Genomic DNA, 25,843 nt, shown 5'->3' on the forward strand with positions numbered 1-25,843 from the left:
CGGCTCACGGTAAACGGCTGAGGAAAAGTTTTGAACGGCTGACAGTGAACGGCTGAACAGCTGTAGAAAAATTTTGAACGGCTGACGGTGAACGGCTGAATGGCTGTGGCAAATTTTTGAACGGTTGAACGAGTAAAGATGATAATCATTTTAAATCAACGACCAGATTACTTTGACACAGAGCAAAGAAAAGAAACATCATTCAATTTCCAGCTGAATATCGACTTTGTGGTTGCGTTTCCGGCATTAACTCAGAACCTGTTTTTTAAAGTTCAAAATCAAACATTCCTGTGCACATTTCTCGTTAAATATCTACCAGTCTTTTCAATAGAGCTTTCTGTTATAACTAAAATATATTTTGTTATGTGATATCCTATGAGACCCCCCGCACACACTCGGACAAACATTGCAACCAACTCAAATGAAGTGTCTCAGTGAGAGCTGTAGTATTGAAAGAAAACAACAGGAAATTTCACTAAAAAGAGTTAGCGTTCTTAAAGGAAGTGGCATGGTTGGTACCAAACACTGTTGTTGGCGTGAGTGTAAGACAGACTCAAGATATGCCGATAAATGGCGAAAATCAATCAAAGAGTTAGAGGAATAGGGGAAGAAAGTATTCATTCCTTTCCCAAAACCTTTGCGAGACTTGGCAAAGTGTAAGCGTTGGCTAGTGGCTTGCTCACGTTCATCGGTAAAAGGCCTGAATGCCCAGAAACCCTACAATATCGGGCGAGGGCCAAAATAACACCAGACAATGATTTTAATCAAGGCTTTACAAAGGCACGCAGAAGTAAATCAAATCCGTTGGAACACGGAGCAAGAAAAAGTAAATGCGATTATGCGCTTCCATCAACGTGAAATCGGTCATTTTAAGACTGAAATAAAGAGAAGAAAGCGACCCGCAACAGCTACAACACTGAACCTTAAGAATTGATGTATGATCGAATCAACGCGCGTGGCACAAGCTGAAAACACTCAAGATGATGTAACGATCGAAACAGTTTAAAAAAAAATTGCTATAAACTTCCAGGAACAGATTGCTCATTTCAGTTGACGGCTGAAATTCCGATAAGGAAACAACATTCCAGGACACCTACATCTACAAAGTCAAACAATTCGAAAAAGACACAATCCTTGATGTGTGTACTCATTTTAAACAGCATTTCGGAATACGCACTTTAGTTCCTGTCACCCGCAAGGTGTTAAAAAAAAATCTTAATTAAGGGGAGGCCCTCAGACCTCTCAGAGCAAACTCTTCTCAAACAATATTCCAAGAGAAAATTGCAAACTTCAAAGCACGTCTGCTATAGAACTTGTTTATGCGGCTAAACATTTTTCTGAACTGATGAACAACAGTTGAGAATTTTTCTGAACGGATGACCGAAACCCCAGCCGTGCGAACTGTTGAATTTTAATTACTTTTCCCAAGGGGTAACTGGCTGAACCAATAATTATCAGTTTTTTGGAACGGATAACACCAGCAGTACGAACGGATGCAAATTTTTTTGAACGGATAACACAAGCCATGCGAACGGATGCAAGTTTTTTTTGAACGGATAACCCAAGCCGTGCGAACGGCTACTATATTTTTTTGAACGGATGACCCAAGCCGTGCGAACGGATGCTATATTTTTTTGAACGGATAACCCAAGACGTGCGAACAGATGCTATTTTCTTTTGCACGGGTAACCCTGGCCGTGCGAACGGATGCAAATTTTTTTGAACGGCTGGTGAACGGCAAGTGAACGGCAAAACGCCTTCGAACGGATAACCGTTAGTGTACGTTTTCGCGCGAGAGGTCACATATAGTTAAACCTCCCATAACTGAACAACCTTAAAATTAGTGAGAGAGTATCCAACTTAATAAGTCACCTATGTTAAGATGTCTCAGGTTTCATGGAGAAATTTCTCCACATAATGACCAAACGTGCATTTACTAGTTATTGTAGGGGGCAAAGAGTTGGATGATCAGTAATTATAATAGTTTATTGAAAAACCAATATGGCAGTTGTTACACTGAATTAAATTCATGGTAATGTTATGAAATTTCAAATGAAAATTGCAAATGTCATTAGCCATTTAGGCTGCTATGATATCACCTTTCTTTTAAGAAAGCAATGCCATAAGGCTAAAATTGCATTGAAACAGAGAAAAAGCTACATGTACCTCGCATCCTACAGTCAAATGCCTCTCCCCTGTTCAAGGGCATGTTGGCAACATACAGCACACGACTTTACATAGATTTTGACATGACGAGTGACCACTTTCAGTTCAGTAACTGTGAACTCCGCCTTTGTCATTGTCCAGATAACAAATCCACAGGTGCAGTGTCTAATTTAGCAAAAAGACGGAATGTTTACACTCCCTCGTCACTTCACATACAAAACAGATCCACAGGATCATTTTCTTCACCTCACGGTCCTCAGACCCCGACATATCAAGGTCTGTTGAAAGGAAATATTATTATAATTGTGTACATGTCAAACTTAGCATCAATTTTGATAATTCCATAATGGTGTGGTTGTTGTTCTTTTTAATCAGTTCCAACTGCAATTAAAGTGTTAATTTCTTTTGTTTTTCAGTTTGTTAATTTATGATAATGTGAAAGATGTTTGTAATTGTGATGTGGGCTTGATATAAGCATAAATTTGTAAATGGCACACTTCCAACCTGAGGGAAACTTAACTAATTGACAGGGAGGCTCCTAGAATGGAGCAGCTTGTAGTTTCCCCCTAAAGACTGGTTTTCACTATCAGCATAGTTGGAGACAGGGTTGTAATCAGAAGCAGAGAGCCATACAATCTAGACAAATTAAAAACAAACAGAATTGGAAGAAAAATGTTGATGCTGTTTACCTGGTACAATTGTGTACCCCTATGATCCAGTGGAAACTGGATTTTCCTGTTCTTAAGCCATTTATTTGGTTGGTTCTTTTGCTTCTGCTTGAGACTGCAACAATTTAGTTTTCAGTAGATCATAATTAAGGGTCAGAGTCTTAAGGGGAATAGGAAAGAAATGAAACAGTTCAGATTGTTTTAACTTCGATTTTCACAAGGTTGGAAGTGCTTTTACAACTCCCACCACAACTCCAGCTCTTGACTCTGTCCCCAGTGAATAGCTAGTACTCTTATAAGATAAACTTGGGCAGTTCAGGGCACTTGGCTTTGGGTAGCACCAAACCCAGTTTATGAAAATAAGGTGAAAACATGGGAAAATAAAGTTTGAATGCACACTGGTAAGATTAAAAAACCAAGTAGAATTATAGTTAAATTCAAGAGTGATAGCTATAACTATTTGACTCAATTTTTTAAGAAGTAAAGTCAACCTCCAATTTTTTGTGAATGTCCATTCAAAACCCTGTTTGCTCTTTGATAAACACTACAAGAACTATAGAAAATCACAAAATTGGCAAATTTTGTGCAAGCTGTTAATCCTGGGCTAAAACAATAAATATGCATTACTTGTAATGGTAATGATTGCATTACAGATGATCTACCCCATGGCCGTCCTCCTCCTGAGCTTCCTCCACGGTCGCCAACAAGCAGTGAGGCCACACCCCCTCTTCCACCTAATCAGCCTGATCTGTTGCGGCAGATTTCTGCCCAAGGGGCACCACAATCAACTAATGAAGGTAGAATTCTTTATCATATATCTACATCAAGCAGTAATGCAACATGTTGTTTTCGTCAAGGAGGTTGTCTAAACTTTGTAAGTCTGAGGGTTTACATGGAAGTTCTATAAATGATTTACTCCCTGTGTTGACATTGTTAGAATATTTTGTGTATGCATTGATTAGGAACACAGCTAGATAAGATGCAAAATGTATAAAGGCTGATAGTTTAGAAAGAAACTGTTTGGGGCTGCGTCAGTGGGAGTAACGAAATAATTTGGATATATCAACAAAGTTGAAGTGGTAAATTGGCCACCGTAACGATTACAAAAGCTGACGTTTCGAGCGTTACCCCTTCATCAGAGCGAATAGAGGAATTGTGGGTTGTGTGTGCTTTTAAAGGCAGAGAATGGAGCTACGTTATTGGTGGAAACGTGACAATGAGAAAAACAAGAATAAATTAGTTGAAAAAAAAAATGTTCGTTGATCCCTGTGGGATTTAGGCTGATAGTTTCGAAAGAAACTGGTTAGGGCTGCGTCGGTGGGAGTAACGAAATAATTTGGATATATCAACAAAGTTGAAATGGTAAATTGGTCACTGTAACGGTTACAAAAGCTGACGTTTCAAGCGTTAGCCCTTCGTCGGAGCGAAGATTGAATATCTATTGCATAACTTGCACTTATTGCAAAAAGATATACATCGGCAAAACAGGCAGAAGACTAGGTGGCCGATTCCGAGAACACCTTCAAGACGTGGAAAGGAATGACAAGGACACATCGAAACCAGTCGCTAGACATTTTAATTTACCTAATCATTCTAAGCAACATATGGCAATCTGCAGTCTTTCGTTACACTTAGGTAGCACGGAAAGCCGTAAAAATCTTGAACATAAGCTCATCTTTCAAACCGGTTGTCTAAATCCCACAGGGATCAATGAACACTTTTCATTCCACTAACTTATTCTTGTTTTTCTTGTTACCATGTTCCCACCAATAACGTAGCTCCATTCCCTGCCTTTAAAAGCACACACAACCCACAATTCCTCTATTCGCTCCGACGAAGGGCTAACGCTCGAAACGTCAGCTTTTGTAATCGTTACAGTGGCCAATTTACCAACAACAACAACAACAACCTTTATTTATGTGTCAAATCTAAAATAGCAGTTATACAACCACTAACTGGGGACACTAAATACTACCTAAAAATTTGAGAAATTTAAAAATAAAACAATATATATGTACAATTTAAAATCTAAACCACTTCAACTTTGTTGACATATCCAAATTATTAAGATACAAAATGCTTGATTTCCATGAAACACTTCTGTACTATCATCTTTAGTTTAAAAGCGTATAGTTAAAAAATAATAATTGTTCATGGCAACAAAATAAAAACATGGGAAAATATGATTACAAAAAGAGGTTTTTAACTAACTGGATCAAGTTGATGAATTAATGTGGGTTAAAATGCTTGCTTTGAAAATTTAACTTAATTCTGTAACCTGTATTGTTCAAGTTAAGATAAATGATTTTATTTCTTGTTATTACCACACACAAAAGACTTATTCTTGCCAGAAAGGCATGTAATTTGCCATCATTTTCATGTAAACAACAAACTTAAAGTATCTTATTTATTTTGATTATTGTTTTCTTTCAGAAAATCCAGTGTGGGTTACAGCTTCTATGGAAAATCATCCTCTTGCAAATTACCCATGGTTCCATGGAACCCTAGCAAGGGTAGAGGCCTCTCATCTGGTGTCACAGGGAGGCCAGCAGTGGCATGGGATATTCCTAATAAGGCAAAGTGAAACAAGAAGAGGGGAATATGTCTTAACATTTAATTACCAAGGAAGAGCAAAGGTAAGTTTCCATTGTTTTAGCTGTTTCATTTGGAGAATAAAGGGGATTATTTTGCTCATGATGCATAGCAAGACTGCCATTTGGATTATAGTGAATACCTTTTGCTTCCATTATTTTTTAAAGATCATTATCACAGAAGTGTAAAATGTAATTTTCCAGACATGCATGTTTTTTGGACTTTAAGTTTAGGTTATAGAAAGAGAGAGACTTTATTTCAAAAGGGTAGCACGTGACAGTAGTTAAACTGATAATCCTGTGGCCCTCTACATGTATTAATCCACCCATCCCACCCCAGGGGAGGACATTCATCACACAGTAATCTTGTGTGTGAGAAATTAACGTCTCCTACCCCTAACCCTGCAGGAGATGGGACCTCCATTTATTCGTCCCTATCCGAGAAGACTAGAATATCTAACCATTTCTTGATGTCATAGAAAGGTAGCTAATTCTTCTCAATTATTAAGACCCTGAGTGTTTGTCCGGCTGGGGCTCGAACCCTCGACCTCCTGCACAACAGTCCAGCGCTCTATCTATTGAGCTAACTGGGAAGCGATTAGCTCTATGGATAGAGCTAAAACTGTTTTTTTTAGAAAACATCTAAAAAGTTCAGAAATTTGTACACATGCAAAAATTCAGCAATGTTGTAGCACTTAACTCATAAAAAATTACTGAAAAAGTAAGGGAACCATTGTCCTTTCTTCTAGCTTTTCATCTGCATTCTTAGGGAATGGATTTAAAAGTTAAGTTGTAGGGTTCCAAGCTCTGATTGTTAGTTCTCCCACAGGAGGCCCATTCAATCTGTTTGTGTAGGCAATTGTTATTTTATAATGAGTGTACCAGATTTACCATGTGCCTTACCTATAGTGATATATTGCTGACTATGTATGTAAATCAATGAGAAATAAACGTTGAATTACCTTACCTGTAGTGTATAAAGGCTGATAGTTTCGAAAGAAACTCTTTGGGGCTGCGTCGGTGGGAGTACCGAAATAATTTGGATATATCAACAAAGTTGAAATGGTGAATTGGCCACCGTAATGATTACAAAAGCTGACGTTTCGAGCGTTAGCCCTTCGTCGGAGCGAATAGAGGAATTGTGGGTTGTGTGTGCTTTTAAATGCAGAAAATGGAGCTACGTTATTGGTGTGAGCATGGCAACGAGAAAGACATAAATAAATTAGTGGAATGAAAAGTGTTCATTGATCCCCGTGGGATTTAGACTGCCGGTTTGAAAGTAGTGTATAGTTGTCCTTTGCCTCAAAAATGATTTTTTGAGCGATTTTGAATAAGTTTGAGTTCGTCGTTGACTGTCACTTATAATAGAAAGACAAGGGTGGAAACCTTGTTTTGAAAGAGTTCCAGCGCCCGAGCAATTTTTCCCCCGAAAATCGCATCGCTCCGCTTCCAAACTTCACAGCATTAAGGTCAAAAGATTCACGATTCTCCTTGTACCTTCCAATCAAAAAACCATCCAAACAGACCGAAGCTAGCCCTCGAAGAAAATCAAAATCCCACAGTATATAATCTTATTAGACGTTTTGTTGTGTAGTATCACTGAGTATTTTTACGAGTTGTGCCGTATTTTGACGAGCCCATAGGGCGAGTCAAAATACAAATAACTCTTCGCTTGCGCGATGCGAGAAAACCTGTTTAACCAGTACTCTAGAGTACAAATACCGAATGATATTTGTACTTGTCTTTGGTGTTATTTGTACTCTACGAAGTGTAGTTGGATAATAATAGGGCATCTGGGATGTGTAGCAAGATTCTCATGTGCCAGTCAGAAACCTTCACACTGATTGCCCTTTTCTGACTGCCCTTTTCTGATTGAACGATGGTATTTTGAATTGGTCATCGTTTAATGTCATCCAATCAGAAAAAGGCAACCGCGTGAAGGTTTCTGGCTGGCACATGAGAATCTTCCTACACATCCAAACACTTTAATACTGTTAGATTTTGATCTTCTTCGAGGGCTAGCTCCGGTCCATTTGGATGAATTTTATATACATAGTCGGCATTAATTATATCGCTATAGGTGAGGCAAACAGTAAATCTGGTACATTTACTATAAAATAACAATCGGCTACACAAACAGATTGTATGGGCTCCCTGTGGTTTTCCCCTTTAGCTGCTGCACATTTGCTAGTAAATTACTATAACATAGCCAAAGTAAAGCGTGCACTCTGATTGGTCAATTCAGCATCCACCATTTGCCCATGGGTGTATGCTGCTGACATGAGCAAACTAGTTTCCTGCGTGTGCTTGTTTTTTCTGGTCTCGTAAGATTTGTTAAATGAAAGAAAACTCTTTGCTACAATGTATCTATGTTATCTTATAAAGCAAATAGTGAATGCCACAGTGTACACTATTGAGTTATGGATGCACTTGCAGTGGGATGTTTCCTAAGCCCTCAGGAAGCTAAGGTCGCTCTTGGCTATTGCCTCATGTGACTCTACGCTTCTTTCGTGCGTAGCAACCTCCCTCCTGCATCGATAACTCAATCGACCACTTTCATAAGTGGCTGCCGGATTAATATTCTTTTATTTAAATTTGAATTAGTCCTACTGGCCTCGTTCTCCAGTACAAAATTCAAAAGAATACATTATCTCAAGCGAGGCCAGAAGGACTCATTTTAATTTAAACAAAAGAATATTTATACGGCAGCCATTTATGAAAGTGGTCTATAGTGTACGCTGTGGTGATTATTTTGTTAAATAGCAAGAATTTAGAAGACAAGAAAAAAATTCTACATGTACCCAATAAGTTTGAGTATTGTTGTTACCTGTTAGTTGGATAATTTACAAATATTGTAGGGAGAAGTTACAAGTTAATCACTTTTGGGAGTATGGGTTAAGTGCAGGGCTGTGGTCTAGCGGTGCCCGGTGGCCCCTGGCGCCTTACTTTTGCTCTTGGGTGACTCAGGAATCTTAGTTTTTTCATAAAAAGTATATGCTGGGCACTCTGGATTTCACAGTTTCAGAGCACTGGGCTCCCTTCAATTTTTCTTAGAGTACAGCCGTGGTTAAGTGAACACTCAATTTGAAAAAATCTGTATTTCAGCATCTCAGGCTTGCCTTGAATGTGGAAGGCCAATGTCGTGTCCAGCATCTCTGGTTTCAGAGCATTTTTGAAATGTTGGAGCACTTTCGTGCTAATCCAATACCGCTAGAGAGTGGTGGACCTTCTGATGTAATGCTTACAAATTTTGTGGTTTATACAAGTTCTGGTTCATCGCGATCTAGAAGCTCCTTGCAACATGCCCATGCAGGCAATGGAGGTGAAGGTGGTCTACGTCGTTCTCACAGCCTTCAAGTAAACAGGATAACTAGAGCAGCAACTATCCAAGGTGGCTCTGTTCGAATTGCATCAAATACAGCCAATCAGGCACCTTCTAGGGCGGTTGAAAATCAGTATGCCTTTGTTTGAATTTTAAAAGTAAATTTTGTATGTATGTATGTATGTAGCTATGTATGTACATATGTATGTATGTATGTATGTATGTATGTATCTATCTATTGTCTGAGGTTGTATGTTCTTCTGTTAAGTTTTTGACATGAAATCAGTGTTAACAATAGATTAAGTTAAGCAGATGAAAGTCTCACCATAACCTATACAGAGGTTATTCCAAAGGCCTCTCAAGGTCATGAAATCATAAGGTAACAGCCTGTTTCAGGCATTCATTTGGTTAAGAGAGTGATGGTAAGGGCAGTGCCACAAAAATGAAGCAGAGACAAGGTACCAACATGTAGAATTCTTGAAGTAGACTGTTCCTGTGTAAATAGTCTAATGCTGTTTTGAATTGTCCATCTCAAATGCTATCACTCTTACATCAGATTCTGATAATTACCAAGCAGTCAAGCCAAGACCAATTATTTTCTTGTACACTCTTGCCATAAAATGTGAGGTTTTTTCTTGAACCCTCTCCAACCAAATAAATTTTTATGCTCTAGTTTCCTCTGTGTGGTTACAGTAATATAAATTCTTAAGTGAAATATGACCAGTAACACTTTGCCCACCGTGGTGATAATATTTTTGTATTTATTTATGGTTTGTAATTTGAGTACCACAGAAAGAAGGCCTCGTGGTATAATTAGAATTGCTTTCTCTTGCATAAGGTTTGTGATTTTTAATATTAATGCCAAAATTTCAGCTGGCCCATTAGCTGAGAGCTTTTCATAAAGAATACGTAAAGCTGAAATGGCATGCAGAAAGATGAAATGAAATGTAAATTATTAAAAATCAATCAAATGATATTTCTTGAAAATATCAAGAAATGCACATGATTGTGTAAAAACATTGTATGAGTCTACTTGAATTCATTTGATTACCTAAGTATATAATTACCACTACAAGCTCTAAGAATTTTTATTTTATTTTTTATCTTATTTTTTATTTTTTTTAATTTGTAGTGAAATCACTTTTAAGATTTCATTATAATTATGGTACAATTGCATTAACACTCATTCAATTCTTGTGCCAGAAATTATTTGCATCATTGTCTCTTACTTGTAATTTCACCTTTTTGACATTTGATTTAGTAAAACTTAATTACTTGATAGGTCCCCACCTATATATGATTTTTTAGCAATGTGTCGGAACAAAAATTGTTATCAGTCAATAATTCTTAATGTTTCAAAAAAAGTGCCTTTGTTTTGGTGCATCATAAATTTTATGAAGTAATTTTTATTTTAAGATTATGATTACTTAGTTAACAGATCTCTACTTATTGCTCCTCAAACTTTCAGGTTGAAAAGGTAGGGAATACTGTTTGCATTTTTTTTTTTGTGAGCACATTGCCTCAAGCAAGGCAAGAGAGGATTGATAAAATTTAATGTTCTTTTACTGATAGAAGTTAGGAATCAAAAACACAAGTGTTTTTTTTTTTTTTTTTTTCCTGGAAAAGTGAACATTGAGTACATTGATTTAGGAATTTTTTTTTTTTTTTCAATTTTTGGAGATGATTACAGGGAAATCAAGCATTGGCTATGTGACAGACCTGTAGCAATTCTGATACATTCCGTCATCCGCACAGGATTAGAACATCAAGTGTAGTGAATTTTTTTATCTTGCAAAGCTGGTGCTCAGGTTGGCTGGCTTAGGGGAGTGAGATAAAGTGTCTTAAATATGTAACATTACTGAAAGCATATTGATAAGTATTACAGTGGAACTTCAATTTAACAAAGTGCCAAGGGACTAGAGAAATTGGTTCATTATATCAAAGGTTTGTTGTATCGAGGTTCTGTGGCATACATTTTACTGTAACTTAAGCTGAGCTGAAACTGAATTTTCATTCATGATACTGAGGACTTTGATAAATAGAGGTTCGTTAAATCGAGGTTCCACTGTATTTTGATCTTTTGATACAGCTGAATCAATAGCAATGAATTAAAGTTTCTATTTTGAAGAAGCTATGGGAGTGCATTCTTGTGTTAACCCTTTACACCCTAACCTGCTCAATATGCATATTCTCCATACTGTTATTTGTGTATTTCCTATGGTTCTGACAAGGAGAAATTGGTTAAAAATCAAGAGCATCTTCAGTTGCTCATCATTTCCTTTATTCTGGTGACCTTAATGTTTATGTCAGGTTTGATATTGTAAGGAGATATTAGGTGCTGGTAATTACCTCGTGGGGATCATAGTGTTGAGTGACTTGATGTGCCATTGTCATCAAGTCTTACAGCCACTCACTGCTTGAGCTATTTTCAACATGGACCCTTAACACCCTTGTAACAGAATGCATTTTCTCCATATTGTCCTCAACACATTTGCTATGGTACTGAGAATTTGCATATGATCAAAAGCATGTTTAGTTTCCAATCATTTCCTTTATTCTTGTGACATAACTGTTTGATTCAGGGGCAATACTTCACGAGAAATTAGATGCTTGTCTCTCTTTACATTGACTTGGAATATTGGTGGTCCTACTGAATGAAAGACTGACATCAATACCATGAAATCTGCAAATTAATTGGCAAATTTCAAGTACAGTTTGGTATTACCTATGCACACTTGGGGGTGAAAAGAGTCCCAGTGAAAGCATTGCATTTAGCCTAAGAAAAATACATTTCCCAAACAGTGCTTGTAGCAGGTCTAGTCCTTAACCAATCGGAGCTCCCTGAAATGTTGATTTCTCAAATGCCTGGCTATCCCAAAACCATCACATAATTTATTTTGACATAATTTCTCCCAAATTGCATCTCTGGTCCTTCCAAGGGATGTGCACAGGGTTAAATTGTGGATCTATTTTCTGAACAGTAGCCAATGAATAATGAGCTAAGCAGTGTGACTGAGGAATAACTTAAATAAATACAAAATCGTAATACCTCGAATATCTCCTGTCTGGAGTTTTAATTTACTGCTGCATAAAGGGGAGACACCTGATTGTAGTAATGCAGAGGAGACAGGTTTGATTGCTGTTTCTTGGATGAGAAAATTAACCTGTTTGACACCTCTCCACTAAGGAGTATTGATGTGTGCGTGCATGCGTGTGTGTGGGGGGGGGGGGGGGGGTCTTGTGGTCTAGCATTCTCAGTGGTAGGAGGAGTAAGACTGATGGTCAATCCATTGTATGGAAACCAGAAAAAGCCTTAACAACTGCACCAATCAGTGTGGTATGTAGACAACCAGAGGCAAAAAGGGGAAAAAATCCTCAGCCCAAATGCAATACAAAAGAGAGTATGAACAAAATACTTTATCTGTGTTTTGTAGTGTTGTATAAAACAGAACAAGAATGAAGCCAAATTTGCATTGCTTGTCTGAATGGAACTGTCTACACTTGAAGTTAACATGATTTAATTTTTCAACAATCACATCCACTACAAAGGAACAATCTGCAACTTAAAATAACAGATGTGCCATAAAGTCATAAAGTTTGTGAGGTTCATAAAAACTGTTGGTGATCTCAAACATCATTGGAAATAATTGTCTAGTGCTTAACTACATTCACTTTTTTAAACTCAAACTCATTTTTCAGTTCCTCAGATTGTTCCTTTAGAAATTTTCTAGTGCTTTATCAAAGTTATATAACTTTTTTCAACTCAAGCTCATTTTTCTCATGATCCATCACAGATCAATGCCAGGAATGGCATATTCATAAATCAACATTTCAATATTCCATGGAATTTCCATGGAATATTTGCTAAAAGTCAGTTATTTCCTCAAGATCCGTCGAACTTTTTTATCTGATTCCTCAACCGTTTTGTAAGCTACATCTGCCTTTACTCCAATTCTGTCTAGCTGTTCATTTTGCCGTTCGATCTCGCTACCAAGTATCAATGCGTCTTCCTTAAGCCGGCCTAAGCCTCGTGACACAAGATCCAGATTTGCGTCGATTTCCCTTTCGTATGGGTCACGCGAGGAAAAGCTCCTTCTTTCAAATTGACCAGCTTCTCCTGTCCATGCTCCGTAGCCTTTGCTTCCACTTTCGCGGTCTCTACCGGGATAACACAGAGAAGAGTCATCTTTTAAACCTGACAAACCACTGTCGGTATGACTCGAAGTTTGTTGAGTGTTTTCTTTCGGTTGGGGAGCTTTCTTGAAATAATTGCCCAAGGCTCCCCAAATGCTGTTAACCGATTTGATGTGTCTTTTTGCGATTTTCATGTCGCTCTTTATCTTGTCTAAGTTGCGTTCTGTTCGATTCAGTTTTTCTCCTTGACACTGGAGTTCTTCTCCGGTTTTGACAGCCATGTCGTGTGAGTCTTCAATCAGAGCTAAACACCGTTTTGTACTCTCCGTTGTCCTTTCCCTTGCCATCTGCATCTGACTCCGTATTTCATCTCCGTTGACCTTTTCAAACTCATCGTCGGAATCGTCTTCAAACGGGTTTGTTTTGCGACTGAAATCAAAATCACTTCTTCTACTGTAAGCGGACATGTTGTTTTCGGTTTGAATATAATGACGTCATTTCGTAGTTTGAGCAATGACAAAACAACCAAATATAGGTACGCAGTGGCGTACACGGGCTAATGAGTGCTCAGTGATCAGTCATTCGGTAATATCATTCTAAACCTTCTAACATTGTGATTTACAGCTTTTGTACGGAAAGGTACTCACTGCTTGTCCAGATAAACGCTCGCTCTCTAATTTCTCACCTCTGCCCGCGAGTCTGACTCATAGAAGTAATACTACTGCTATCTGTTAGGCTTTTTTATGCTAAATTTTGGAAGAGGAAGATTTCCGTTTCTCCTCATGAGTTGCAAGTATTCAAATACTAAAAGAATAGGAAGAACAGTATTGAAATTATTGATTATATTTTTTCTGCATCATTTGAAACAGAAAGAGCGCATCAAGAGTAAGAATGATCACATGAAGCTGGTGACAGGGCTAGTTCTAAATTGAGAAACAAACATTCCCTTCTTTTATACGCGATCCTGACCCTACCCCTGTCGGGGACATACTTGTCATTCGTGAAGAATTCTGGGTAAGGACACGCGGCGCGCTAGGATCGTTGGTATACGAGGTTTACCAGGAGTAGGAGAATATTTACTTTCAAAATTGTTTCCTCCAAAACAGAAGTCCAGGAGATTTTCTGGAAAATTTATTACTGCAAGAGTTTTTTCATCCCTTAAACGTTTCTAAAAAGCCGTTTCGACGCGTATTGAAGCTGTTTATGGTCAACTACAATGGCGAAACTTGTAGCGGTGTGTAGAGACGAAACTGACTTCGCATTCGAGCGTCGACAAATCCCTCTGAATATCGAGGATACCTTAACGGTAATTAAGAACTTGTGTCCATTGTGTTTGACTTCCTTCGTTAGAGAATAAAAATCTGTGAGCGTTTTGTGTCATCCTTGTTGTTGTTCTCTTCCTTATTGTCATAGATGGTGATGGAAATTCCAGAAACTGTGATTTCTACTCGAGAAGTCAACGAATACAAACTGCAGTCGTTTCACAAGGTGAGTTTGATTTTCTGCCTTTCCTTCCTTGGTTGTGTATTGTTAGAGTCTTTTGAAATCTCTTTACTTGAACTTAAATGGTTCTTATCGGTTGAGATGCTACTTTTGTAACCAGCTTCTTGGATTAACACTTCCAATTCAGTTGGCAGTACTGGTTTCGGGGAAATTATGTAAACCAGACTGGATGGCGATTATTTCTAGAGGTACAAATCGAGCATTAGCAATCAATCGAGCACTGAGTTCAACAAACTGGCCAGTCTGCAAAATTGTATTTAACGATTGTCTAGTGTGAAACTAATTTTGTATCAACCACCGAGATTCATGGTGGTAAGTACTAAGTTGTCTTCGTTCTTGATGTAAACACTGCATGTGATCGTAGTGGACTGATGTTACTTTGTCAGCAAATTGCGTGTGTCCTGATTGAATTTCTTCCTGTCCGCAGCGATTCCAATGTCTTAGCGCCGATGATCTTGCGGTTGCGACGACAGTGAGACAGAAGGATGTTTTATCCTTCCTTTCTCATTCTGTGCCGTGTGTTGGTTGTCGAAGAAGGTATCAAATGTTACTATTTTCATATTATTTCCCCGTCGTTGTTAAATTAATTATTCACCATCGCAAACGAAATCTCAGTAACTTTCATAATTGATTTTCTAATTTAAGAAGTTTTTAATAGCTTCATTTTGACTTGAAGTTGTTACATCGTATTGTGGTAATGTGCGAAAAATAAGAAATTATGTTTAGTGTGAATATGTGGAAATAATATCGGAAGTGCAATAATGGCAGCTTTATCACAGATATTGTGCCTGTATACTTCAATGTTAATTGTCAACTCTCAAATAATGCCTGAGTGGGCGTACCAGTTCTGTTTTGTAGCAAGCTCTTTTCACCACAACTAGAATGTTTTTCTTTGCTTTAAACTACATGGCAGTTCATCAAATATTTTGGGTTTTAGAGTTTTCCTTGCACAATGAATTGAACCAGACTGAATATAAATTTGAAATCACACTCAATTGAATTCCATCAGATTTTTTAAGTTGCCAAAAGGCATCTTGGGCTTATTCTGCTGTTTTCAATACCATTTGGATTCAGAAAGTTTTCATTTTTATTGTCATTCAAATGTGTCCTGTGTTGAGGATTTTCTGGCCAACAGTTGTTGCCTCAGGTTCCTGAAATGATCATATGCTCAGTTTAATTTGTTGTTCTATTGGGTTTTTTTTTTATTATTTTCACATCCAATCTGGAAGGTTGATGGCATTTCATGTGATAAGGCATATAAAGGGCCAAAGTCAGGGCACAAACAAATAGAATTCTGCCATGAGAGTCAATATTCATTCTCTATAAGAGATAGCCAAAGTATTAATGGACTATATAATGCTAAATTTTCAAAGTGTTTTTAATCAAAGCAGCTATGAGCTCTGCAGTCATTGTATTTACACTTTTAGTTGCTCAAACATTCTGGTATGGCATTAGATTTTGTGATCATCTTCTCACAACGAATTTCATACCTCTCAACCCAATCAGAGGTCACTAAAGGGACAGCAATTAAAGTTGACAAGATTTCTTCCCTGTTCTAAGTCCCCTGCATTTCTTCTATTAGGCTAGCCATTATTATTAATGTGTCTAGATAGCCCTGGAGAACTAGATTCTCTGATAACAAAAGGCTGTCACAGTAACCAATGTTGACCTCCATATCTTTAATTATTATTGATAGCATTGTATCAAACCATTTACTTTCCAAGTGTTTTTTTTTTGTTTTTTTGTTTTTTTTGTTTTTTTTTTTTTTGTGGTATATTGACTCTTGTGGTATATTGACAAATGAAATAAGAAATAATATTCCCCTAATTTTCCAACTATTAACTTGTACACAGTACTGAGCGATTGTACAATCAGCTGGTGGAGTCAGGACAGCCAGCATTGGAACCACTGATTATCACAAGTAGTGGAGGTAGGTATTTTACCTTTGTTATGCAAGGGCAAGGGACTGATATATTAACTAATTTACTTAAAGAATTAATGAAATTTCAAATACTTCACTCACCTACACCTTCAGCTGCTTGGAGATTTAAATTTTCTTCATATCCTGTAAATTCATGAATTGAATGTATCTTTATCCTATTAGTATTGAAGCTGTGTTCTTTTCACTGACATTGTTCTCTGCTTTCTTGATTAACATTGCAGTCTTGACAATTGATAGACCATTTCTGAATGATCCAAAACTTGTGTATGCACTATTTTATATACATGGGTAAGTGTGTCTGTGATTATGATATTTGGTGGACAGTGTGTTAGATTTGCAGTTTGAGGAATGTAAGTTTTTGCCCAAGTGGTTGCACTGTGAACATTGTCAGTACCAGAAAAATCTAAAATGTGTGGTGCAGATACATGTTAATTCTGCATTAGCTAGTACTATGAAAATAAGCATTCCTTTGACAGGTTCTTGTTATTAAAACTAGTTATTGATATGAAAACTAGCTCTCTATTTGAATAATTAAACTATCTAGTAAGCCTTTACTATCAGTTAAAGCTATTATCCAGAGCAAGTTAAATTGAAATAAAGTTTTTAAGTCATTGTTAATTTCATGAAATATGATCATTTCCAATAGTGAATTAGTTCATTTAGATTGTGTTGTTTTATTTTAACTTCACCATTATACTCTATCTAATTATTCACTGGGTGGGAGCACTGGTTGAAAAATGTTTAGCTTTTAGTCATGATGCACAGACCTTGCCAGGCTTGGTCTGTGTACCATGACCTCTAGCAAAATATTCTTCAGCCTGCCCCAACCTAACTCAGCAATTGAGCATTTTATATCGTGCCCATCATTCTCTGATTATTCCCTGTTTCCTGCCTTTAAATCATTACTGGCAGGGTGATATGGCTTTGTATGGCCCTGCTCATGCCATCAAGTGCAGGAATTTTTATCTAAGCACTTGCCAGGCGATAGGCTCCTATGATGATATAATTTTATTTCTCTTCAGATCTAGGCTAAGTGAAATGGTCGATTCTATTCCTAAGGGCAGAAGAAACAGGTATTGTTTATCTCCGTTTATTCATGTTTTTGTAAACATTTATTAAGCTCTTCCACAATAGACAATGACATTCCTCATAGAATGTTTGTGAGTCAGAAACAGTTGTTTGACTGTTTCGATAGCTTCAACTGGTTAATGATTGATTTATACATGTAGATCAATTGATTCACTGATATGATCAACTCAATGTCAAGGTTTACTTGCTGGTTAATTGTGTCTAGTCTTACACCTTTGTGATTTGCCCCTGTGTATCATGTCTTGTAGGAGGTGCCCTTTGCATTCACTGGAAACACACAAATCAAGGCCATCTGGGTAAATATAATGAAATGTTTTTGAGGAATTGACTTACATATAAATACATTACATACTTGGGACAAGCACAACCTTTTTCACTGGAATGTTGTATCTTAAGGACACATCCTTACACCATCTTTCTATTTGAGGTCAAGGCTTTTCACCATTAAATAGAAGTGATGAAAGATGACTGCTACTTGGGCACACAATGATTATCATTATGGCCAAACATGTTAACTTTAAAAACGTACATGTATGTCTTTGATTGTTGAACACTGTGGCATGAAACAGGGTTATAAAGAAGACAGGATCCATGTAACAGCTGGAATAAATCTTAAATACTTTTCTGCTCAATGTTCCTCTGATTCTAATAAAAAATTGCAACCTTAGAACTCTCTATCATACATTTTTTTCAATCTACAAATAATTCCAGTTTACGCAAAAAGCAGGATTAGTGGCCACAACAGGAATGGGAAAGAATTAGATATTAAATACATCATGATATGGATAACTAATTTCATTTCTACTCAGATTATAAGAATAATGGTAACTGTCTTTCTGCCCAATTTTTCAAAAGTATTTCTAATAAGTTCCAATGTATTGTATTGTATCGTTTAGAAAAATTCTTAAATAAGTCTGTTTGTGATTGATTTATGAATATATCTGTGCTCTACAGAAGCTGGATAGATGTGTGGGATTTATTGTCACAGGAATGTAGGGATGAGGTGCTATGCTATTTGATTTTTTTATTTTTAATTGATAACCATGAATAAGGCCATGACACTTAGGCCTAGTTTATACGTCGTGCTACAGTCGAATTTAATTCAGACGAATTTAATTCAAGGTCACACAAGCAATTAAATTTGACGATAGCGCGACGTCTAAAACGAATTAAATTTGTCTGGTAAATTAAATTCGTCCAAGACGTTTTATCCGTCTTGGTAAGACAGATAAAATATCGATAACGAGCCTTCAGTTTTAACGTCGCACTAGCGCGCGTTGAATGAAGTGCATACATTTTCTTAATGTATTTCAATTTATTTCAAAATGACACCTCTGACCAGAGGCACTGCATTTGGGAAGAGAATTAAATTTGTTAGTATTAATTTCGATGCATAAAACCACGCCATGATTTACATCGACGGAACGACGAATTTAATGGAATTAAATTCGTGGAATTAAATTCGTCTGAATTAAATTCGACTGTAGTGCGACGTATAAACTAGGCCTTAGCTAACTTCAACTGTTTTAACTTTAATTTTATTCTGCCTTTGGATCACAGTGTCCTCTGTTGAACCTTCCATTACCCTAGGTGCTGTGATGATAGCATGGTACAACAAAAATTCTACAAGAACTCTCAACAATCACAGTAACATTGGGGTTCAACGTTGTTTGAGACAGTAAAACACACGACTTGCTAGTGTTCTGAGACACACTCTCACATAATGCACAGGAGCACTTGAATGGAAAACTAATGCAATATCTCGTACAATTTTCTCTCAGACCAAAACATGATAAAAATAATATTCTCAGCATTCTGACAAAATTCTTTTCTTCTCAAACAGGTGGTGCTGATTGACTCAGATGCTCTTCTCGACACATTGGAAAATTACCTCAGAAAGCATAGGTTAGTGCACTATGATCATCTTTGTGTCATCTCTCTTTTAATTTTCTTTACTGAGTTCCATAAAAGGCATCTGTTAGGTTATTCATTTTAATTCCTATAATTGATGTACTTTGTGGGGACAGTGCTTTCAACCAGAAGATGCATGCACACTGAGCAGGCAAAAGATGTTCAACTGTAATTTGCACCTGGTTAGCTCAATTGGTTGGAGCGCCGGATTGTGTTTTGCGCGACGTCGAGGGTTCAAGCCCCAGCTGGACCAATACTCATGGCCTTAAAATAACTCAGCAGAATTTGCTACCCTTCTATAATAACGAGAAATGGATAGACATCCTAGTCTTCTCGGATAAGGACGAATAAAACCGTAGGCCCTGTCTCCTGCAGGGTTTAGGGGTAGGAGACGTTAATTTCCCACGCATGAGATTACTGTGTGGTGGATGTCCTCCCCGGGGTGGGATGGTGGGTACAAAGGGGTTAGGTGTCAATTTGGACGAAAGTTCTGTTCCTTTCTACTGCCATTCCTGTGGTGAACAAATTAAATTCCTAAATTCCAAAAAATTCCTAACGAATTACCCAGTGTCTTTGTATCTTCTTTGTTGTTCTTATAGGTTTTGTACAGAGTGTAAATCAAAAGTTTTGAGGGCATACAGTATTCTGGCAGGGGATTTGGATGGGCCAAGTGAAAAAGGGTAGGTACACTGTATGAGAGGATGGAAGTACAGCAACTTACAAGCCAGAGTGCCTCCTTCTACTTGCTGTAAGCTGGGTTAGGGCTTGAGATAACTGCTTATAAACAAAAAATGTCTGGTCAAGAATTAAGTTTTGTTCAGTCAATTCCTTAGATGGCCAGGCAATTTGTCCAGTCATTTACACTTGTAAGGGAGGAATTAAGAGTTTCAATTTTAGTATTTAAATGCTCAATATTGTTGGCATTCATGAAACAAGAGGGAAAGAAGACAGCCACTCTACTTGTTTTATATTTAAACATATTTGGGGGGCACTATTACAGGTACAAGACATATCAATGTTTTTCTGGCAAAAAATGGGTTGAATCTGAGCAAAAAATAGGTTCAACTAGACAATTTGACCAGTGCTAGCCAAGAAATTATTTCAAGCCTGGGAATTTGATTGGTTTTGGCCTTGCTTTAGGATTTTCTCCTTGCTTTAGGATTTTCTCCAGGATTTTCAGTTTTCTTTCCTTCTTCTTTGTGTTTTGAAACATCTCATCAAATAACAAGCAATTTTTCATTCCTGACTCGTTTAGTTACTGTGCTGCCTTGTACGATGGTCTCAAAAGCTGTCCTCAAGAGCGGCATGTCCATGTGCTGTGTGATACAGACTACATTGCCCATTTAATTGGACGGGCAGAACCAGAGCTTGCTGGAGGGTAGGCAATAACTGTCTCGTGTTTTATGTAGCTTATGATGAGGCTTATTTAAGGCTTCTGTATGTAACTTAGTAGTTAGTATAGACACAGATATTTCAATTCATAAAAGCATTAAGGAGCTACATCACTGTAGCTTGTTTCTTGTAGCATGAAAAGTGTTCTAGGGTGCCACCCAGTTCTAATATTTACCTTGGTGAGAGAAAGTGGTAATTGAGCGTTATCAAAAGCTACAGTAGGTAGGCTTAAAATGCCTGGAATGCAGCAGTGAAAAACCTTCCCCTACCCCTCCCATCTCTCAACGGAAAACCCTACTGAAGGTGTTACCTCTTAGATTTGTTCCTAAACAACAACAAACAACAACAAACTTTGTTTATTAATTTACAAATTATAAATTTCATGTTAGCTTCCACCCTCATATAAAAGAGCCTAATCAAGGCAGAGGAAGAGACACACAAGTTTATAGAGAGGAAAAAAAAAACAAAAAAAATTTTTTTTTAGACAACAAAAATTGTTAAAAAATTTAAATTTGATCCCAGCCCTTACACCTCAGCATCAGCATGGATTTTCTCCCTACTGTTCTTTATACATTTTCAATGACACTGACAAAGAGAATTTAGTAAAAAATCGAGAGCTTTCCAAGTTTTTTGATCATTTTCGTAATTCTCATGAGCCTAATGTTTGATTTAGAATTGATGCCTTAATGAGAAATTAGACGCTAGCCATCCTCAGGGGTTAAGAGTTTTGCAAACTGCCAAAGTAGATACAAAACATTTTGTTAACCAAGTATAGGCCTGGACTCATAAGTTTGTCTTTTGTCTGTTTTGACAGGAGGAGAGAAAGGCATGCCAAGACACTGGACATTGCCCAGGAGGAAGTAAGCAAACCTTCATTTCAGTTCTGTTAGAACTTTTTGGTGGCAATATCTTGTCAGTCGTTTGATTTACCTTGTAAGATATTCTTTCCTCATACAACTATCGTTGCATTCCTCAAAACTACTTTTCCACGATAAGATTAGCTTCTTTCCGTATTAATCGAAACCCTTTTACCTTCTGACCATCTTGAAGGTGTTGACATGTCTCGGTATTCACCTGTGGGAAAGACTTCATCGACTGTGGCAGAAACTAAGGGCTGAGGAGCAAACGTGGCAGATGCTGTTTTATTTGGGGGTTGAAGCTCTAAGGAAAAGTTTCGAGGTAAGATAAGAGGCGCTTAGATCGTGCATAGAACGTGTACTAGTGAACGAGTGACTGACTAAACAAGACGCCAAGCAGATGATCAACCGAACTCTCAACGAGCGACCGAACTCAGAACGGAAAGATCAACCGAACTCTCAACGAGCGACCGAACTCAGAACGGAAAGATCAACCGAACTCTTAATGATTAACCGAATTCTTAACGGAAAGATCAACTGAAATCTTAACGATCAACCGAATCGAACCGAAACCTTACGAACGAATGAGTATATTAATCTACCGGACTTGAATGTGCCTTAAAAATTGAACTAAACTGCTTTATCCTTCCAGCTTCTAATGTAACCTGTTTAATTCTCATGTGAATCTTTGTCTTTACCAGATGTTATATTGGTCAATATTCAATTATTATCATTATTCTGCTCTCCCTTTTTACTCTTTTTTATCTCCGTAAACTCTGTTTTCTTTGTTTCCTTATCTGAAATTAATATTGTAATTATTCATACTTAATACTTAGTTCTATAAATTAGTATTGTAACTGTTACTTTGTTTTCTTGGATTCATTATCTGAAATTAGCATTGTAATTATTCTTATTTAATACTTAGTTCTGAAATTAGTATTGTTACTGTTCCTACTTGTTAATTCTGTAAGCCTATTATAATGTACTGTATGACAATAATTAATTCTACTTAGTATTGTAAGTGTAATTCCACTAAGCATAATTTGTATGTTAATACTTAATTTAATGCGTCAAGCCACTGCTCGCCTCGAATAGCTGTAGCTAACTGCGAGCAGTGGTACATCATATTTTGTATTTTGTCAATTTTTCTTAATAAACTGAAACTGACGAACGAAGACAAAAAAACCAAACACATTAAGCAGAGCAGTCAGCGAGTGGAATAACGAACGACACGAACAACGAGCAGGAACCAGCTCGTTTTCTTTGTTGTTTGTCTTTAGGAAACTTGATAACAGTCCCAGGTTGTTAGACACCGAAGCAGACCTGGGTAAAGCGGAGATTCGAAGGCTAATTGTTCGCCGGGGTAACAACTTCCGTTGGCTGGCAATTTTTTGAGTTTAATGATACGAGTGTTTGCCGTCTTTACATTGTCAGGTGGCTGTTGAAGAAAAGCAAGGCATATCTCGCCTGGAACAAGTTGTTGAAGAGATTTCTGAGGCGGAGAGAGCCAAGGAGCTCAGAAGAGAGCAGAAGCGATTGAAAAAAAAAGCGAAACGCAAAGAGAAATGCAAATGTCATGCGCAATTAACAATCTCGACAGCGAACAATGAACTGAAAACAGAGGAAACTGCAAAAAACGAAGAGGAATTAGAAGAGGAAGTGGTATGTGTGAATGAGAACGTGGAGGAGACAGAGGAAATGAATGGGCATGGAGACAGCTGCGAAGATGATGAAGATGATGGAGACAGTGGCGGGTCACCATGTAGTTGTGAAGACTTGAGCAATTGTGAGCGGAGAAAGAACAAAAAATCGGGTTATAGGAATGGTGATTGCGGGTGCGTATCTCTTTCAGGGTACCGGGCTAGGGTGTTAAAAGGGTGGAGAACGCTATCCAGTGGAAAAATTACTGTCCAGTGGATAAAATGTGCTGGGATATACAGTGGATACAAATTTATCCAATGTGCCCAATTATAAAAAGGGCAAATAACGCTATGCAACGGATAAATCGCCATCCAGTTTGTCTAAGTGATAGCAAAACGTGTAGCTTTATCCACTGGATAGAGACTTACCTAGTGGAGAGCGTTACCCGATCTTCGAACGACCGGGGCCTGGTCCAGCTCGTTAGAATTGCAAACTCTTCCGTCTATAGCCTGCTACGGAGAAAGTTGATAAAGTGCAACAGGGTAAAATACCGGATGTGTTGTTGCCTTTTCTGATTGATCTTTGTATTCATTTTCACCATGTTTGCATACGTTTCTTAAGGAAATCGCAAGGAGAATTTGTTTAACAATCAGGAGTTTCTCAAGTTGACGAACATTTCCTTTTATCTCGCGTTCTAAATGTTGGATTCGTGCAGTGGGTGATACTGAAAGGAGAAATCCGATTCCAGTCCCAGGGCTCGACACTAACTTTTCAACTTACTAGCCAAGTGGCTAGTGACATCTTAGATGTTTTTAGATGTTACGACAATTTCAGTCCGTTTACTAGCCAAAACTGGCTTGTGGAAATTGAAAACCACTAGCCAAAACTGAATTTCTACTAGTCTGTGGCTAGTGGGCTACCGTTAGTGTCAAGCCCTGAGTCCTTTTGTGGGTGAAAGGGTTAAGAAACTCTGGTGTAATCCCAGCTATTTTTCATTCAATCATTCATTCATTCATTGACGTGAAGTGATCTATTGCAGGTACGTGGCAGAGTACACTAAATGGTCCAGAATGGTGCACCAGAGCGGAGACACGTGTAATCATGTCAACGATTCTTCGACAATAGGAATAGAGGAAGAGAATACATGTACAGATTGTTTAAATGGGAGCCCAGTCAGTGGTGGCTCGCCACAGGGCAGTAATGGAAAGGGAAGAAAGAAGAAGGGTAAAAACAAGGAGAAGAAGGTAACAATTTAATCTCTTCGGCCACCCCCTCCCCGATGCTTGATTGTCACGCCTGGTTAATCTCTCTCTGTTGCGGTGTGAAGCTTACGTGACGGAGGGAAGATGCTTGAAGTAATTTTACAAATCATACTGTGCCCTTCGTCAACGATAAATCAATGAAAGTATTCATTAATTCATTCATTCCTTTATTCATTATAGTCTTTATTTATTTATTTATTTATTTATTTATTTATATATGTATTCTTTTTCTCTCTCTAGCAAAACTCACCGAGACATGAAAAGCAAGAAAAGCTCGTAGAAAATATTGATGATGAAGAGAAACGGCTCTTGAAGCTAATGGGTTGGAAGGACGGGGGAACAGAGTCAATGGTGAGCCATTTTGAACCATACTTCCGTCCTTACATAGCGATTTAGGTTTTCCCCTGGGATTCGATAACCCTTGGGGTAGAATAATCCCTAAACTCAAACTTCTTGTTGCGTTACAATTTGTGTTTCTTGAAAAAGTAAGATGAAATTTATTATTTTGTTTTACTTTTTTTGTTTACAATCTGCTTAGATCTTCTATATTGTTAGCCATCATTATTCTCTCTTGGATAATCGTTGACTCATCCGGGTTCGTCTGTAGTATTGTGCCAGAATTTTGTATTCTCCTTTACAATTCTGAGTACCACTGAGCTTGTTTTGCGAAAAATACAGAGAGGGCTCTTAAGACGCTCAGTTAACTGGTGACACGATCATAAATGAAGGCGTTACGATTCGTCACATTTGGATCGTGACCAACAGGATGCCTCTCTTTCGATTGGTATACTATCGATTAACCTTTTCGTCGTTTTTAATTTTACATCGTAGGAGTGTTTTTCGTCGGAAGAAGATCTCTGTATATCTGAGCAGGAAATTCTTCGGTTCAAAGCGAACCAGTCGTCAGTATCACAGCAGCGACGGAAGCTCCGAGAGAAACTTCGCCAACAATTTAACAAGATGACTCTTAAGGAGGGTCTTAACGTCGCTATCGTTCATTAGGCCTTGTTTACAATGCACTCACTACAGGAGTGGGGGAATGGGGTGATGGAAAATGGGCAACGAGTAGGAGGGACGGGTGGGGAATTGGCTGTACTTGAGAGACAACTTCCTTGCTCGACCCATCTCGGTAGAATGTTGTTACGGGTTTCTGTAGTTACGGTTGAAGGATTTTGTGTATGCGTGAGTGTGTTTGTGACGTTGTTTGGTGTATGCAAGTTTAGTTCGCGAGGTGTGCTGCGATATGGAAGTGCTAATGAGGTTTTCCTTTCTTTTAATTCTTTATTTTAATATTACTCCCTGATAACACCGTAAATCCCGATGTGTTTAATGTGGAAACAAAAATAAATCTCTCAAATTAGATAG

The 25,843-nt window shown here is 37.8% G+C and overlaps 3 protein-coding genes across 3 annotated transcripts in view; 2 read left to right on the forward strand and 1 right to left on the reverse strand.

Moving 5' to 3' along the window:
- LOC111332380 (SH2B adapter protein 2) overlaps positions 1–10,877 on the forward strand; it is a 16,121-nt gene extending 5,244 nt beyond the window's left edge. The window contains exons 5-8 of the mRNA XM_088743985.1: positions 2,308–2,442; positions 3,488–3,631; positions 5,268–5,470; positions 8,531–10,877. Of these exons, the coding sequence (XP_088600111.1) occupies positions 2,308–2,442; positions 3,488–3,631; positions 5,268–5,470; positions 8,531–8,896 (848 nt within the window). The 3' untranslated portion in view covers positions 8,897–10,877. The remainder of the gene's footprint in view (positions 1–2,307; positions 2,443–3,487; positions 3,632–5,267; positions 5,471–8,530) is intronic.
- Positions 10,878–12,149: 1,272 nt separating this feature from the next.
- On the reverse strand, positions 12,150–13,388 carry LOC111332384 (synaptosomal-associated protein 29). The gene has a single exon (XM_022937704.2). It carries the CDS (start codon positions 13,346–13,348, stop codon positions 12,623–12,625), a length of 726 nt encoding a protein of 241 aa, XP_022793439.1. The 5' UTR covers positions 13,349–13,388; the 3' UTR covers positions 12,150–12,622.
- A 527-nt stretch (positions 13,389–13,915) lies between these two features.
- LOC111332377 (gametogenetin-binding protein 2) lies at positions 13,916–25,840 on the forward strand. Its single transcript, XM_022937693.2, has 17 exons — positions 13,916–14,187; positions 14,295–14,369; positions 14,812–14,921; positions 16,238–16,314; positions 16,548–16,614; positions 17,349–17,399; positions 17,664–17,711; positions 18,370–18,418; positions 19,259–19,320; positions 19,926–20,006; positions 20,582–20,704; positions 21,533–21,578; positions 21,769–21,897; positions 23,010–23,410; positions 24,256–24,460; positions 24,719–24,829; positions 25,310–25,840. Exons 1-17 carry the CDS (start codon positions 14,098–14,100, stop codon positions 25,478–25,480), a joined length of 1,896 nt encoding a protein of 631 aa, XP_022793428.2. The 5' UTR covers positions 13,916–14,097; the 3' UTR covers positions 25,481–25,840.
- Positions 25,841–25,843: the final 3 nt, after the last annotated feature.

This window comes from Stylophora pistillata, chromosome 13, assembly GCF_964205215.1.
Source record: "Stylophora pistillata chromosome 13, jaStyPist1.2, whole genome shotgun sequence".
NCBI lineage: Eukaryota > Metazoa > Cnidaria > Anthozoa > Scleractinia > Pocilloporidae > Stylophora > Stylophora pistillata.

What these genes read in the sequence shown, in the direction of transcription:
- LOC111332384 (XM_022937704.2), bottom strand. Translation starts at nt 13,348, where the DNA reads ATGTCCGCTTACAGTAGAAGAAGTGATTTTGATTTCAGTCGCAAAACA.
- LOC111332377 (XM_022937693.2), top strand. Translation starts at nt 14,098, where the DNA reads ATGGCGAAACTTGTAGCGGTGTGTAGAGACGAAACTGACTTCGCATTC. An exon ending in CCTAAGGGCAGAAGAAACAG is followed by an intron (nt 17,400 to 17,663) that starts GTATTGTTTATC and finishes CATGTCTTGTAG; the next exon opens with GAGGTGCCCTTTGCATTCAC. An exon ending in GAACCAGAGCTTGCTGGAGG is followed by an intron (nt 20,705 to 21,532) that starts GTAGGCAATAAC and finishes CTGTTTTGACAG; the next exon opens with GAGGAGAGAAAGGCATGCCA.